A 16,542-nucleotide genomic window follows, 5' to 3' on the forward strand; every position below is an offset into this window, starting at 1 on the left:
ACCACCCCTACCCAAAACATCTATTTTCATATTGAATACGATGGGAAAAAATATGTTTTCATACTGGATACTATAAAAAAGAAAAACTTAACTTAAAAGTTGACCATCAGGGAGGGCGGGCGGCAGTAGAAAGTCAAAAACAAAGATACCAAAATAAGCTTTCGAGACGCAAATATACAAAACTCAGTTAGCTTTAAACGAAAAGATCATGACAAATCAAAAGATCCTTGTCCTTCAGTGATGGCATACAAGATTCGCTTCCGCATGATCTCTTGTATACAAACATCAAGGGTTATTCAGTTTGTTAATCCAAACTAAAAGGACCAAAAGAGCAAAACTTGCACAAGGAATTAGCACATGTCATCACACTTGGCAAATCATCATCAGCAGGTTCTGCATTGGGACCCACATTACTTGCAGTTGACGCATGCTGCATAACAAGTGTTCATATCCACTTTTATATCATACATAACTAAAAAGACTTTGCTTTTTAACATATAATAAATACCTTTCTGACAATGGTCAACTTAGGATTCAACACCGCCAAACCACCAGGTGGAAGCCGAGGTGCACCGGTCACAAACCGACAAAACGCCCTTTGTTGTACAGGGTTGAACTCTCCCATTATCTCAAGTAACTAAAACATTTGTCAACAACAAATTTCAAGGTATTAAGATTTCTATTACATGCATGTCATAAAAGATTCCAAAATGAGTCAAGATTTCACATACGTTGACTATTGCAGGACTCCTTGAAGTGTACCCATGATCAAATTTAATGTTTTCTACAAGTTTGTCAGCCTGCAGTTGTAAAAAAAATAAAGTTACTCAGATACCTTTTTTCATGAAACATTGGCGTTTTACCATGAAAAAGTCAACCGGAATTACCTCCCACAGTTCTTTGTGACCACATAGCATGTAATCCAATTCGCTCGGGGAGAATATTTGCAGAGATGAAATGTCAAAGACCTACTAGTTGATCAAACATGCACATTAGTTGACTAATAGTTGACCAAACATTCACACTAGTTGACTAATAATTATCCAAAACAAAGTGTAAGTAATGAAAAAAAAAGCAAGTGAGGCTGACCGGATTGAAACACTTCCATTTGCCGAGTGATACCAGTTTTAACGGTGGCAGCAACTACAAGTGAAATATACTCCTCCTAGTTGTCTATACTAGCATGTACATATAGAAAAAGAATCTATAATATATATAAACGAAAACCCAAAAATCCTAGGTGTCACGATGTGGTTGATGTCCTTTTTTTGGAGTCACCAGATTTGCTTGATTTTTAAACGGTGGCCCTCTCATTCATTTAACCCGGATTACACCCCTTTAATTTTGGCGGGTAGTGTGGTCACCAAACCAGGATCCTTACCCTAAATTCTTCAACCCTTCAACCAGATTACGTTCTCTTCCAACACTCGATCCCTCACTATCCTCTCTCTCACTCTCATGTTTAAACTTTGTATCAATCAATTGACAAACATCGATGGCCATGCGTAACCCTTACACGGGTCATAACATAATTCTTCGTTACCGCCACATCAGGTTCGTTGTGTTTTTCGTTTGTTTGATTTCATCAATCATATTGTTTTTTTCGTTTGTTTGATTCATCAATCATATACACTCTAAATGAATTCGATTTGACCAATTAGTTGAACCTGTGTTGTTTTGATCAATGGTCGTTGAATCAGTTGTAGAAAGCTAACGATCATAGTCACGATTTTGTTTAATTGACTGTGTTTAGTTTGACCCGATAACTTAGAAAATTACCCTAAATGTTTAATTGACTGTGTTTAGTTTGACCCGTTAACTTAGAAAATTACCATAAATGGTTACTTTCTTAAGACTGGAGTTGGTTAGCGTATGATTGTTGAGCTGTAGACTTTTAGTTCTAATTTATCACCAAAAAGTGACATAAAGTGTCCAACTTTGGTCACACTTGCATGTATGAAAACGAAATCTGGTTATGTATAATCATAAGGTTCAAGTTATAAAGTATATTAGGCTAATAATGGAACATAAGAATTAAAACATAGTTCATTTGAGGATAGAGACGGTAACTAAAAGAAACTGGTAAACACCACTGGTACGTTGTGGTCATCACGGGTAAAATGGGTTGTCTAGAATCTGGATCTGTATTTTTTCGCCTTATTTAGTTAAGTTTACCAAGCATATAGTCGTTCCTGTTTACTTGATGTCTGTATACTTACAAACATAGGAAGCGGTGTAGAAGGTTCCTTGGCCTGAAATGGCAGATGCGAGAGATGCAATCAAGATTAGAACCCGCGGTGTCAGATCCCATTTGGAGTGTATATTTTGGAGACCTTAAATTTGGAATAATAACCGACCCGTTTAGTAAGACACCGCCACATCAGGTTTGTTCTGTTTTTCGTTTGTTCAGGTTCATCAATCACATTTCAATAGCTTTTGTCAAATAATAATGTTTGAAACTACGAATATTCAAGGGTAAAGGGATGGCAGCTATAAAATCTTATTTTAGTTCTAGGGTTGAGACGTAGTATTTTAAGTGATGTTTATTTAATACTGAAACCATGATTGTAGGTGACTGAATGATCAATCCCCTATTTTAGAGGTGGTAAATTGGCGTGTCGGGTGATGAGTCAATACAAGCATTTTCGTATAGGGTGAGTCGGGTTGACCTTCAACATAAGGTTGTTGAGCGGGCTCAATAGTCAGTGGTACGTCACCTGCATTTGAGCATCTGAGGTTTCAATTGATCCGTTTTTTAGGTTGTTAATGTGACTGAGTGTAAAAAAAAATTGATTCATTTTATGTATGTTTGTGTGCGCGCTTGGACAGTGAACGTTTTTGTTTAGTCATTATGTTTAGTTATGCTGCTGCATGTTTGTGTGTTGCCTTTGATAGTAAGGCTTTCGTTAAAAAGTAAACCATTCACTGAAAGTGATCCGAACCGTGTTCGCCTCTACTTCATGCTATGTTTTGGTATCTTTATGTTTTAGTTTAACGATTATATGATTTGATTTTGATATTATTTTTAGAATCAGAAGTTGTTTTGAGAATATGTTAGCCATTTGCATAAAGCCATTTGGTTTTCTCAGTTACCAGCATTTGGGATATTGCATTATGTCCTTTTATAAAGATTGTGTTTCGATTATGCATGGTGTCAGTTATTTAACTAATTACTTGATTTAAATTATTTCAATCTTTATTATATTTTTCAATTCAAAAATTTAATCAAAATATCTTAGTTGAAGTCATTCTTTTACTCAAAAATTATGTAATTCAAATCATTTTAATTTAAAATATTTGAAATTTGTTAATTAACAGGTTAAAAAGATTTATTATTATTATTTGGTCAAATTTTTACCCTATACGGGTCTCTCTTTATTTTCATTAACTGTTCAATTTTGTATACTTGATTGGTTAAAAAAATCTTTTTTATTAACAAGTCAAATTTATTTATTAACGGATCAATTTTTGGTTTCTTTAATAAGTAAAATTTTTATTGTTTTTTTAATGTATAGTATATTATATCGAGCACGGTTAGAAACAGGTTAAGCTTAACCATTTATGATTGGATTATGATTTTAACTTTGACCGGGTTCGGTTATAGGGCTGTCACGATAACTGACTGAAGACCATTTTTTCATAAATCCATAACTGAATACATAAAAGGTACATCCGGGTCATTATCCGGATGCTTATAATCTAGAAGTATACAGTACAACTTCTTATCAAGAATTGTGGCAATCTACTTTGATTCAGTTTCACCTAGCAGAAGATTAACTGTTGGTGTTAGTTGGAGACAGTTGTGTAATAGTAGTAGTTCTAGGTTTTGTTCAGGTAGTGATTCGGATCGTATTCGAAGATATTGTTATAGAAAGGTTATAACATCTTCTGACCTATATTAACATACAGATCATAGGGTCTCGGTGTAAGTTTAGGTTTATTTTTTCTTTCATTTTTATGTGTAACAAAGCTAGATATGTTGGACACTAATTTGTTTCCATATTTTGTTTAGCTGCATAATGAAGAATCTGATATTGATGCTTTGTGTGCTGGCCCTTGGTTTGCCTTTTTGAATATGAGTCATCTTATATGTTTCTTCATTTAAAGTTGAAAAATGTTGCAGTCAACTGCATACACAGGAATAGCAGGATACGTGCTTGGGGCACTATGGCTCTTATGCGGCGTCGTTTTTGGAATATATCTTGTAGCAATCACTTGTTGCAAAAGAAACAGAAAACTGAAGAAGCACAAGAGACCAACATCCCACAAACAACATTACCTTTGGCACATTATTCTTACAGCTTTCTTCATACTTTGAGCCATGTAAGCCTTCAATTCTATTCACACTTGCATTATGGAGTTATGCATGCAATAACCGAAACCATTTACATTATTTACAGAACTGTAACTGGATTAGTACTTGGAGGGAATGCAAAATTTCATTTGAGGGCGGATAAGTTAATTGATATAATAATTGATACGGCTGATGATGCATCAAAGACGATATATAATACAACCGGAGCAATGAAAGTGACACGAATGAATTTACAAGGTACAAATGTTGATGTAAGCACCACACAGTTCCTTGTATCCACTTCGAGGCGGCTTGACTCGACTGCTGATGATATAGAACGACAAGCGAGAACGAACCAACATAGGATTGATGTAATCCTTTGTGTGCTGTAAGTTTCTTTCGACATGAAGTTTGTTTTGAGTGAACTTACAAGAACTTTGCAGACATGTATTCATCACTTTCTCCTCAAATGTCATGGATTATGCATGCAAATAATAGCATTATGAAGGTAACATAAATGCTCCTTTTATTTTCAAGGTGGATAGGAGTGCAATATTATTATATATTTTATTGATGCCTTGAGATGGATGGAGATTACAAAGGGTCACTGATGTGTAGTAATATTCTTACTATAATTTTTGTTTCTATTTATTGATGGAGTTTTGTTTATGTTCAAGAACATGAACAAGAAAAATGTGTTAGGGCTCTTTATCGATTAATTCCAATTTCCCTTTATGGATGAATTTGTTTGTCCATCTCCATCTGTATATGAAGAAATTGATTTTGTGGATTAGGATTTATATACTACTTTGTCCCACCTGATTCTTCTTGGGTCTTACAAGTATTTAGTAGTAAATTACATCATTAGTGTGTCATCATCTTCTAATTAAGGCCTCACCATCAAACTTCAACTCAAACCAGCTATAAACCTATTAACTTCAATTGAATGAGTCCAAACGTAAAAAAATATAATTAACGTAACAAACAAATATATACGTATTAAATCAAAACAAAAATCGGTTGTAAAATAAAACAAATAAATATAAAAATATATGCAAAATGATTAAAAATAAAAACATAAATAAACCCGCGTAACACGCTGGCTAAAAGCTAGTATATGAATTAACATAAAAAAATAACATGTAATGAAGCAAAAAAGAATAACAAAAAGGATGCATAAGTACATCTTCATTGTCTGGTTTCAGAACAAAATCCGGATAACCAGGAAGTGTACAATCCAAACAAAGATCTTTAACTGAAGCCCTGCGGAACTTCAAGTCGGATATTTCATCGTGGTCAAAGTCAAACCCGGGTGTTGACTCAAGGTACCGTTTCCTACAAACAAGAGCTTGCAACTCTAGCAAAGCTTTACCCAATTCACCATCAAAAGAAGCAACATCATACAAATCAAGCTCCTACAATGAAGTAAGAGGGAATGCCACGTTATGTTGACCCGAAACTTGGACATGTAACAAACAATATTAGTTGTCCAAGCACAAGCTTGTAAAACGGTGTCGAAAAAGGAAGATCCAAAAGCCGCACATGTTAATAAGTTTTTACCATTCCACAACCGAGATGTCGGAAATAATTCCATCAAATTCCTACATTTAAAGGTTTTCACATTTCACAAATCCTTCCAAGATATTAAGGACTTCACCCAAAGTACATTTGGACTTCCTATAAATTGCTGATCGCAAAAAATCTCAGTAATCTTCAGAACTTTGATACTCCATATAACCACCCAACTAGCAATTACTAAGTTCCAGTCCCCTCCATAGCAACTATTAAACGGGCAGTGAACAAACGCCACAAGAGAAGAATGCCTCATATTACACAACAACAGAATAAACTTTCCCAGAAGTGAGAACTTGTTCTAAAATGTCAATCTTTAGGTCGTAGTTTCCCAAATCCCGTTGCTCTTCTTGAATTCTTCTAGCAGATTCATAAACAGAATGACTACAATACTTGATTTTAATAATCTCAAGCGTTGGTATGTCCCCAATTTCAAGGGGAATCTCTTGTAGGTCATGGCAGGAGAAAATTTCTAATTGTTTGAGACACGGGAAGCTTGAACTATACACTTCCCACTGTTTGATACACAGCCCCTCAATTCTCAAGAATTTTAGCTGTTTAAACTCATTCTCATCAGTATACCAGCAGCTTCCCTCAAAAGCCATGCATGTATTTAAGTTTTAGCACATGGAGGTTAGGTAACGACCGAATTATTGACATATCACTCCACGGTAGACGACACCACGCTAGTGTAATTCAACGTTTCTGGAAATGCAATGAGATTCTTCTTTGCAAGCCACCACTTAATTTGAGCTTTTCAAGGTGGGTGAGAGACTTGAAGTCGATTACCTCATCCACATAAGTATGACATGTAAGTTCCTTAATGCAGGGAAAACACTTTTGAAAATTATCAACCCTGTCTCGCAAATCCACGTCAGAAATAGTGTGCAAATTCATTGGCTTTTTAATGGAAGGAAGAAAAATGGGCTGATTGAAGCTCCACAAACACCTTAGATTTACCAAATCTGATATGTTACTAGGTAAGACTATACTCTCACGAATTTCAAGAGACGGAGCTGTATTGTAAATGAGGGTTTGAAGGTTCCATAAATTGCTTATTGAAGATGGGAAACCTGGTGATAAATTCCAAATTGATAGATACCTCAAGTGAACTAGCAATTCCATGCCTTTGGGAAAATCACTCTACCTTCTTGTAGATCTAACACCCTAAGTAGTGCAAATGAACGGAAATACTTCGCAATTTTATCGCTCAAGGATCCGACATCACAAAACCTCAAAATCGATCGAAGGTTTTGGGTGGACGGGTGACTTAAATCTAGATCGTAGGTATTATAGACCATACGGACAGGCTTATATTGTGGCGTGATATCATTAGAAGACAATATTAGCCTATCTGTTTGAAGGAAGAGTCCTTCTTCCCTAGCTTTATTTATGCATAACTCCCTAACAAGATCATGCATTTTACAAGCTTTGACACACCCATTAGAATTCTTCCTCTCTGCTACAGTTACAAGATTTCTGTCAATTAGATCCATGGGGTAATCCTCTGCAATATCCTCCAACTGTCTATTTCCATCTTCTTCAATAAACCCCTCGGCCACCCATAACCATATCAACCTTTGTACTTGAAACATGTAGTCTTCAGGGAAGCCACCAAGATAAAGAAAGCACTCTCTCAAGTGAAGAGGAAGATGCTTGTAACTTAAACCTAATGTTTCCAGACAACCATTCTCCTCACCAATAATGTTCCTCTCAGCCATTTCCACCCAAAGCTTTTCACACCATGCTTCTTTTGCTAAAACTCCTGCAATGACAGCCACTGCAAGTGGTAATCTGTGACAATTTTTTACTATTTGCTTTCTAGGTTTAATTGACCATTCAGGGCACTCATTTCCATGGAACACCTTCTGACACAACAGCTCCCAGCCTTTTTCGTTGTTCATATATCCCAAGTGATGAATGAGTCCATCTGCATTTGCATGCTTTGCAACTTCAGTTACGCGACTAGTGAGCAGAAACCGACTTCCATTGTTGTCATGGGGGAAAAACAATTTCAAGTCATCCCATGCTTCTATGTCCCATATATCATCAATTACAATCAAATATCTCCTACCCATTAGGCCTTTGTGCACCATTTCACGAAGACGAGAGTCAGTAGCCTTTTCAATACCTAACTGACCACGGATGGATTCCAAACCTTGAACCAACACAGCCCGCTTATCATAAGTTTGAGAAACAGTGGGCCAAACACGGACATGGAAATGATGCATAATAAAGCGATCGCTTAATAGCTTGGTGGCGAGGGTGGTCTTGCCCATTCCGCCCATACCAACAATAGAGACAACATCTACCTTCCTTTGATCTTCCACAAGCTTGTCTCGTATCATCTCAACGTCATGATCAAGCCCCACCACAATTTGATCCAATAATTTCTTCGATCCTTGTGAAATTCTAGAAATGGAAATGGAAATTGGAGCAGGAGTTGGTTGAATTAGTGTTCTTTCCCTCTTCATCATGCTCTTGAATTCCGTCTTGACTGACTTGAATGATCTCCTAACATTAGCAAGATTTAGGTAGAGATCTGTATGTTTCCTAATGTGAACACAGTATGAAATCAAATCGAGAACAGACTTGAATGATCTCCTAACATGTTCAGGTCGGCTAAAATATCCATAAATTCTAAGGTGAATACCGGATAGAAAAAGATCGACTGTATATTGTGCCTCTTCCGCTGCATCGATGAATCTTTTCTTCAGATCATTAAGGTGGTCTTAATGTTGAGGTTGGTGGATGACGCCAAGGTTTTGAATTATAGAGTCAAGCTCATCATAGAGAAGCTGGATTTGAGGCCTTTCGTTGTTGATGACTGGATTGTCAGTGCAGTGAATGAGGTGGTTCAACTTCCCCATGAACATCTGAACGCCTGCATATGTCATATTAATTGTCTAGAATAAGAATAATAGAGATCGGAACACCCAAGATCAGAGCAAGTGGAGAAGACAGAGTCTGCTGATTAACATCGTATATATGTATCTCAACTTGACTGTTGAGCGAACAGGAAGAGCAGAGATAATAATTATAATAATAATAATAATTATTATTATTATTATTATTATTATTATTATTATTATTATTATTATTATTTGTTTAATGTGTAAAGGTAAATGCTATATTAGTGTGTACGATTTGAAAATTACTTACCATAACCAGTACTTTGCTTTAGTTAACTACTTTTTATCAACTTTAAAAAGTCAACTGTGTGAAATTAGAACCTGACGGATTGTGGAGTGGTAAATGGCCCAAAACGCTTGTCACATCGCCTCTGGTGTGTTTCAGGTCTGTTTTGAGTAATAAACGTTGTGCATACAATGGTGGGGTGAGGACCATGAGGTTGAGGGTGAGTTGGTCAATCCAATGGCCATTTTAGTAAAAAGAAAATTTCAACTTTTTTCTATATAATCATTTTAATCAACCAACACTGAAACTTTATATAACTCTCTACTTATATTCTTACAAATATCTACAAAATCTATATGGATTCTCCCTGTTCTTCAGATATATACAACCATTTTTTGGGAATAACACCCAAACGACATATGACAACGTGAAGGAAGAGGCAGTTACGCTCATGGCAAAGTGTGTGAAATCTCTTCGTTCACGTTCATAGCACAGCCTCGAAAAGATAATATATTAAACGAGATCGTTTGGACCTGAACACTCATTTGATGGAAGGTTACTTCAATGATCCCGCCGAGATACGAGAACCCAAAGATTTTTAGGCGTCGCTTTCGGATGTCTAAAGGTTTATTTTTGCGCATTACCGAAGATTTGGGGCGCTTGTTTATTACTTTAAGCAACTAGACACGCGAGAGACGCTATGATTCACCAATATTCAAAAGTGTACTTCAGTGATACACGCGCTCGCCTACGGAAACACGACCGACATCAACGAGTACTTAAAGATGGCCGAAAAAACAACACGAGAAATGTTAGAGTATTATTACTACGGTATATTTTATTTTTTAAAAAAACTGTTTCACTTGTTACTTTTTAAAATGATTTTAACTAACTATTTTATATAGGAATAATGACGCTAAACGCACCACATTATTTGAGAAGGCCAAATTGGAACGACCTATAACGGAATTATGAGGCTCGTGTTCGGGAGTAATTTAGGTTGTATGCGCTAGGATTGGTCTAATTGTCCAACCGCATTGCGAGGTCAATACACATGTGGTGACTAAAAAGAAGCCACGCTCACTCTTCAAGCGATTGCTTCACATGACATTTGGGTTTGGGTTTGGTCAGCCTTATTTATCCTGTTATTTATGGACGATGGGAAAAATGAAAAATGTTATTTCTACGTGTATCATATTGCATAATATGATTATCGAAGATGACGCGAGAGCAATATGTCCAACTTACCACTACACTTTTTGCAAACAATGACACGTCCAACTTGTCAAATCCCCACTCCAATTTGTTTCTTCTCATTTGCGAGTTCTGTGATCTTCAACCGACTTAAGTCTGAAAGTAGGGAAAGACGAAGCGAAAGGGAAAATCAGTGCATATGTTCTTAGAAACATGACTAATCAAATTCCATATCCGTTTTTGTCATCTGCTGAAAAACAAAAGTTGGCGTTGGTTCTTCATTTTCGCCAAAATTTGTGAAAAGTACTGTTAAAAGGTAAAAAAAATAGATTCTTGAGCTGAATTTACACCATTGTGAAATGTAACTCGACATTGTTTATAAGACCATCCGTAGTCGATGGCGGTTTGGGGAGTTTTGAGGCCAAAACGTCGGGGAACACACCACCCTACCCACTTCGGCGTTTTGGATGACGTTTTGGGGAGCAAAGTTATGTGCATAACGCTGGTTACGCACACATTTTTTGGGTTTGGTGGTGAAGAGTCGTCTTTGTTTTGGAGTCGGACCATGTCGATTTCGGATGTGGAGGCTGGAGATGATGGGGGGTCGGAGGCGAGGCGAGAATTCGGTGGCGGCATAGATGGAAACTGGCAGTGGTGAGTTTGAATGGGTGGAGAGGGGTTTGGTGTGGGAGGGTTGAGGTTGAAACTGAGATTGAAATGGATGGGTTTGAATGATTTGCAGAGAAGTTCATTTGATCAATTCATATGGATAAGGGAATTGGAAGTTTGAGAGAGGTAATGTTTGTTTGTTGAGGCATGTAATCAGACATGAAACAAACCATATCATATTTTTAGATTGCAGTACGAATATTCAGTGGATCAATTTATGCAGACGATATCACATAGTTTATAAAACAAACAATATTATATTTTCAGATTGCACACATTCAGACCACATTTTCAGTTGCAGACATGAAATCAGATGAAATCATATTTACAGATAGTTTTTATCTTAAAAAACAAACAGGACCTAAATTATACATTTTTAAATTATTATCTTTTAATAAATAATAGTGAAACAATTCTGGTGAGTTGTTCTCTTAAGAAAAAGTCATTGTTTCTTAAGATAATTAAAATTATTTAATGAATATCCTATAAGATAAAGTGGGGTTTCCAATTCCGGTTAGGAAGAACAAACTTAATTGATATTAGAGCATTCGCATCCCACCACATATCTCTAAACAAAAAATTACACTAAAACTCACTAAATTTTCTCTCTCATTTCAATTAAATCCTCTTTTTATATTTTTATAATTATCTTTTCTCTCTACCCTACTCACAACCACTTTCAAAAAATATTAAAAAAATTATAGAGGATAAACAATAGTTTTTCAAATATACAGAAAAATCACTGTGTTTTCTAAAGTATAAAAACTATTCAGTCACACCTTAAATCACTCTCTAAGTTATAAAAACACCCCTCACATAAAATAGACGGTCGGAAGAGAATGTTGTAATAATTTGTTTTTATTTCAATTTACCGAGAGTTAGAATATGGGAATGAGTTTCATTTTCAATTTTCATATTTAGTTCTCGTCATGTACCTATATCTTCATCGAATCATCAACTACAATCGACAAAATACTGAAGACTTCATCATCTCCATGTAGTTTTCTTCATCGTCTACTTTTTCATCATCGATACATATCTTGAATCTAGATTCTAGAAGATGATAGCCATGAATATGGAATGAAATTGTCGTGTTCTTGAACGGATTCGAAGCTTTGATGGCCGATTTCGGGTATTGATGGAAGACCGAATAACCGAATGAGGTTGGGACTGATGACCGACCATTTGTATATGATCCGCACTTCAGTCTTTGTTATGTAGTGATTTCGGGTTCTGGTCAGTCTCGGGTATTACAAAATGCTCGCTCCTAATTTAATCCAGGGATGGAAAAGTAGGCCCACTAATGGGGTTCTCTGTTATAGTATTTAGATAGAAAGAATCTCAGAGAAGGGAAAAACTCATTTCATTACATAACTGGAAAATGAGAAGTATAGAACATTCAAAAAGAAAACTACCCATGATCATAGGATCATGCTATTAATCGTACATAACTACTACAAGGACCAAAGAGACCTTCAATATAATAAAAAAGACAATACTACCCTTATACTAAAATATCATAACAATACCCTTCCCTTGACAAACAGCTTGTCCTCAAGGTGTGAAATCTGGAAAGCGTAAAGTAAACTCATCCGCGTATTCCCACGTCGCGTCTGATATCGGAGTATTCTTCCAGTGAACCAAAAACTGAACTGCAGCTCGATTACATTTTTAACCATTTTCCGATCAAGTATTGCAAGTGGTTGAAGAAGGAAATGAGAGTCTGTGGGAAGGGAAATGATTGTTGTGGGAGGCCTGATAGCTTGTTTTAAAAGAGACATGTGAAACGCATGATGAATTAGTATGTTCGAAGGGAGATCGAGCCGATAGGCGACTGGGCCAACCTTTTCAACAATAAGAAACGGTCCATAGTACTTGGGGATAACTTCCCTTAGTTAAATGCACGCACAGTTTGTTGGCAATAAGGCTGAATCTTCAAGAAAACCCAAGATCCTACCTCGAACGACCTTTCACTTCTGTTCCTGTTAGCGAATTGTTTCATCCTGTTTCGTGCTTTATGAAGAGATTGTTTAAGAAGACCAGTAACTCGATGTCGTTCCTGAATAAGAACATCTACAGCTGCAACTTTTGTGTCGTGCGGAATATACGGGATATGTAAGGGCGGGGGAAACCCGTAGATGGCCTGAAAAAGTGTCATACCCAATGCCAAGTGGTAATTGGTGTTGTACCACCATTCGGCTAAGGCTAACCAACTGAACCAGGTATTCGGACGTTCAAACACCATGGCTCGTAAGTAGTTTTCAAGGCATTTGTTAACTGCTTCTGTTTGGCCATCGGGCGGATGGTAGGAAGTAGAGAGGGCGAGGGAAACACCATGGAGTTTCATGAAATCAGTCCAGAAAGCACTCAGAAACACAACATCCCTATCTGATACGATGGTCGTCAGCCACCCGTGTAAACGATACACCTAATCAAAGAAGATCTGAGCTACATCTGCTGCCGTATAAAGATGGCATAAAGCCATGAAATGGGCATATTTTGTGTTCGGTCTACCACCACAAATATCGTATCAGTCCAGAAGCAACTGTCTCATTCTATGTACGTTGACAGGTGTCACAATTGCGAATGAATTGTCTTAATTCCTTAATCTGTCCTTTACAATAAAAGTAAGATTTTAGCCGTTGTAAGGTGGCTGATACTCCCGAGTGTCCCCCGATTGGAGAACTATTACAAAGATTGAGCAACTCGGACCTTAACTGTGCGTCTTGGCCTATGACCAACTTGTGTTTTCTTTTAAGTAGGTCACCATCCCAAGTGAAACGACCCACCTGTGGAGTATCTTTAAGGTGTTGAATTAGGTGTTGGAGATCAATGTCTTCCACCCAACTCTGCTTATTTTATCAATCAACAGAGGATCAGAAGTCGATAACGTGAGAGCCAAAAGTGAGCTGACATGAACACGAGATAGTGCATCCGCAACAATGTTCTCTTTACCTTGTTTGTACATGATCTCAAAGTCATAGGCCATTAAACGAGATAACCATGCGTGTTGTAGAGGAGTGTTCACCTTCTACTCCATAAGATGCTTGCTCCATAAGATGCTTCAGTGATTTCTGATTTCTGATCTGTTTTAATAATAAAGCGGGCAGCTATCAAATAATGGTGCCAGTTCTTGACCGCTAACAAAATCGCCAGAAGTTCACGTTCATAAACAGAGAGAGCTTGTTGGCAAGCTGAAAGTTATTTGCTGATGAAGGCTAGCGGGTGATGTTGTTGCATTAAGACAGCCCCGATACTCCTGATGCATCAGTTTCCACCACAAAGGGATAGGAAAAATTTGGTAAAGCTAAAACATGAGCTGAAACGAGGGCCAGGCTGTTTGAGCGATGTCAGACCAATGGAAAGAATCCTTCCGCGACAAATTAGTAAGAGGTTTGGCAATAACGCCGAACGAGCGGACAAATCGTCGGTAATAACCTGCAAGGCCGAGGAATCCCCTCAATTGTTTAGCGTTCAGTGGTTTTGGCCAATTTAATATCGCTTCAACTTTGTGTGGGTCGGTACTAACCCCACCCTTGGTGATGATATAACCCAAGTAATCGACCTCTAACCCACCAAAGGTACATTTGCTAAGCTTTGCAAAGAGTTTGTGATGTCTCATAAGAAACAAAACCGCTTGGAGATTCTGCAGGTGTTGGGTAATATTCTTGCTATAAATCAATATATCATAAAAAAAAACAAGAACGCACTTACGAAGGATCTCTTTGAAAATCGAATTCATCAATGACTGAAAGGTAGCTGGTGCGTTAGTAAGGCCAAAAGGCATCACTAAGAACTCAAAATGGCCTTCATGTGTATGAAAGGCAGTTTTGTGTATGTCATTCGAGTGCATCCGAACTTGATGATAACCGGATCGGAGATCCAACTTAGAGAAGACAGATGATCCACCAAGCTCTTCCAACAGTTCATCGATCAAAGGAATTGCTAACTTATTTTTAATCGTGGCATCATTGAGTCGACGGTAATCGATGCACATACGCCAACTGTTGTCTTTCTTTTTGACAAGAATGACCGGAGAGGCGAATGGGCTTTGGCTGTTCTGTATGAACCCGGTAGCTTGAAGTTCCCTAGTCATTTGCTCTATTACGTCTTTTTGGGTGGCATGGTATCGATACGGGCGTTGCTGAATTGGAGTGGTACCTTCCTTGAGTGTGATTTGGTGATCACAGACTCGTTGGGGAGGTAACCCATGAGGTTCTTGAAAGACATCCTCAAATTCTTTCAAGAGCTCTTCTAATTGAACACTTTCAACCACCTTTGTCACATGTGAATTATGTTGAAAATTACTTGTGACATCATTTTGAGAAAGAGGACTGAGTTGCATACTACATAATTGGAAAGATGCAATTTGAGTGGGATGCGACAGTAAGTCTTGAAGCTTGTTTGCTGAACAAAATATCACTAAATTACTATCCAGGCCTTTCAGTTCAAAGGGTTTCTCATCCACATTAAACTGCATGGTGAGGTTCTGGAAATTCCATGTGATATTGCCCAAGGTAAGAAGCCATTGAACACCGAGTACCATATCGTAGTTATCCAACGGAAGTAGCAACACATTTGTGGTAAACCAGAGACCTTGCATGAGCCAATTAAAGGCAGGGCATTCCTTCATGCTAGAGACTGAATCTCCATTTGCCACCTTGACTTTCATGGCGCCTATATCGTGAAGAGAATAGTTAAGTTTAACAGCCATTTTTTTGTCCAAAAAGTTGTGTGTCAAGTCGGAGTCGATCAAGATGTGCAGTGGGCGAGTACCGATAGCCCCCCTGACACGCATGGTGGAAAAAGACGGGACGCTCGTCAAGGCATGAATCGATATTTGTGGCTCGGTGGTGGTGTCGGTATGGCTCTCATCTTGGCCCATTCCCTCTTCTTCTTCCACTTCAATTACCATGAGTTGTTTCGATTTACATCGATGGCCCGGTACAAACCGTTCTGTGCACCAAAAGCATTCACCCTTTGAAGGTTTGTCTTCCAACTCCTTGCTTGTCAACCGTTTAGCAGCCGAGTTACGCCCCGCAGGTACACTACTGATTGGCGTTTCAAGAAGTGGTAACTTAGGTGCATATGATGGTTGACCACCTCTTACAGTAGAAGTGGTTTATTTGTTACCAGTAGTGGAAACTGGGGCAATTAATTTTGCATCTGCCAATGCTTTTAGATTGGAGTCTTGGAAGCGAGCTAATGCATATGCATCACGTAACGTCTTCGGTTTGAACATTTTTACATGCCCTTTTATCTCCGGCTTTAATCCTCATAGGAATATACTGATTGCATATTCTTCAGAGAGGGTCACCTTGTTTAAAAGGAGATCAAAAGCTTGACAGTATTCGATAAGGGTGCCAGTTTGGTACAAAGAGGTAAGTTCCTCCATTGCATCCTCATACATAGATGTACCAAATCTACTGGTTATTGAACGAACGTACTTTGCCCAGGGAAGGTCGTATACCATACAATTCCTCGTCTTCATATACAATTGATGCCATTGCAAAGCATCCCCTTCAATATGAATAACCGCGCTCCACAACTTCAAATGTTATGGAGTTTCATCAATTTGAAAGAAGTGGTCACAACGGTATAACCAACTCTCTACATCTTCACCATTGAACCGAGGAAAGTCAATCTTGCTGTAACGGGTTGGACGAAAACCATCG

The 16,542-nt window shown here is 37.8% G+C and overlaps 2 protein-coding genes and 1 pseudogene across 2 annotated transcripts; all 3 read right to left on the reverse strand.

Annotated features, from left to right (window-relative positions):
- Positions 1–304: 304 nt before the first annotated feature.
- On the reverse strand, positions 305–917 carry LOC143582963 (E3 ubiquitin-protein ligase UPL3-like). Its single transcript, XM_077065408.1, has 4 exons — positions 888–917; positions 732–800; positions 509–637; positions 305–430 (listed from the first exon to the last, which is right to left on the reverse strand). Exons 1-4 carry the CDS (start codon positions 915–917, stop codon positions 305–307), a joined length of 354 nt encoding a protein of 117 aa, XP_076921523.1.
- A 5,692-nt stretch (positions 918–6,609) lies between these two features.
- LOC143582967 (putative late blight resistance protein homolog R1B-17) lies at positions 6,610–8,912 on the reverse strand (annotated as a pseudogene).
- A 3,846-nt stretch (positions 8,913–12,758) lies between these two features.
- Positions 12,759–16,277, reverse strand: LOC143582964 (uncharacterized). Its single transcript, XM_077065409.1, has 3 exons — positions 16,157–16,277; positions 14,397–15,970; positions 12,759–13,295 (listed from the first exon to the last, which is right to left on the reverse strand). Exons 1-3 carry the CDS (start codon positions 16,275–16,277, stop codon positions 12,759–12,761), a joined length of 2,232 nt encoding a protein of 743 aa, XP_076921524.1.
- Between the last annotated feature and the right edge of the window lie 265 nt (positions 16,278–16,542).

This window comes from Bidens hawaiensis, unplaced genomic scaffold (assembly GCF_021521415.1).
Source record: "Bidens hawaiensis isolate Kalapana, Puna unplaced genomic scaffold, B.hawaiensis_p1.1 tig00032086_1, whole genome shotgun sequence".
Taxonomy (NCBI): domain Eukaryota; kingdom Viridiplantae; phylum Streptophyta; class Magnoliopsida; order Asterales; family Asteraceae; genus Bidens; species Bidens hawaiensis.

Excerpts from the sequence above, each read along its gene's own strand:
- LOC143582963 (XM_077065408.1), bottom strand. The coding sequence starts at position 917 with ATGCTATGTGGTCACAAAGAACTGTGGGAG. Across the intron at positions 801-887 it reads GTCACAAAGAACTGTGGGAG|GCTGACAAACTTGTAGAAAA; the intron begins GTAATTCCGGTT and ends TTACAACTGCAG. Across the intron at positions 431-508 it reads AGTTGACCATTGTCAGAAAG|CATGCGTCAACTGCAAGTAA; the intron begins GTATTTATTATA and ends CTTGTTATGCAG.
- LOC143582964 (XM_077065409.1), bottom strand. The coding sequence starts at position 16,277 with ATGTATGAGGATGCAATGGAGGAACTTACCTCTTTGTACCAAACTGGC. Across the intron at positions 15,971-16,156 it reads CTCTGAAGAATATGCAATCA|GTGGTCAACCATCATATGCA; the intron begins GTATATTCCTAT and ends CTACTGTAAGAG. Across the intron at positions 13,296-14,396 it reads ATATCATCACCAAGGGTGGG|GTGTATCGTTTACACGGGTG; the intron begins GTTAGTACCGAC and ends TTCTTTGATTAG.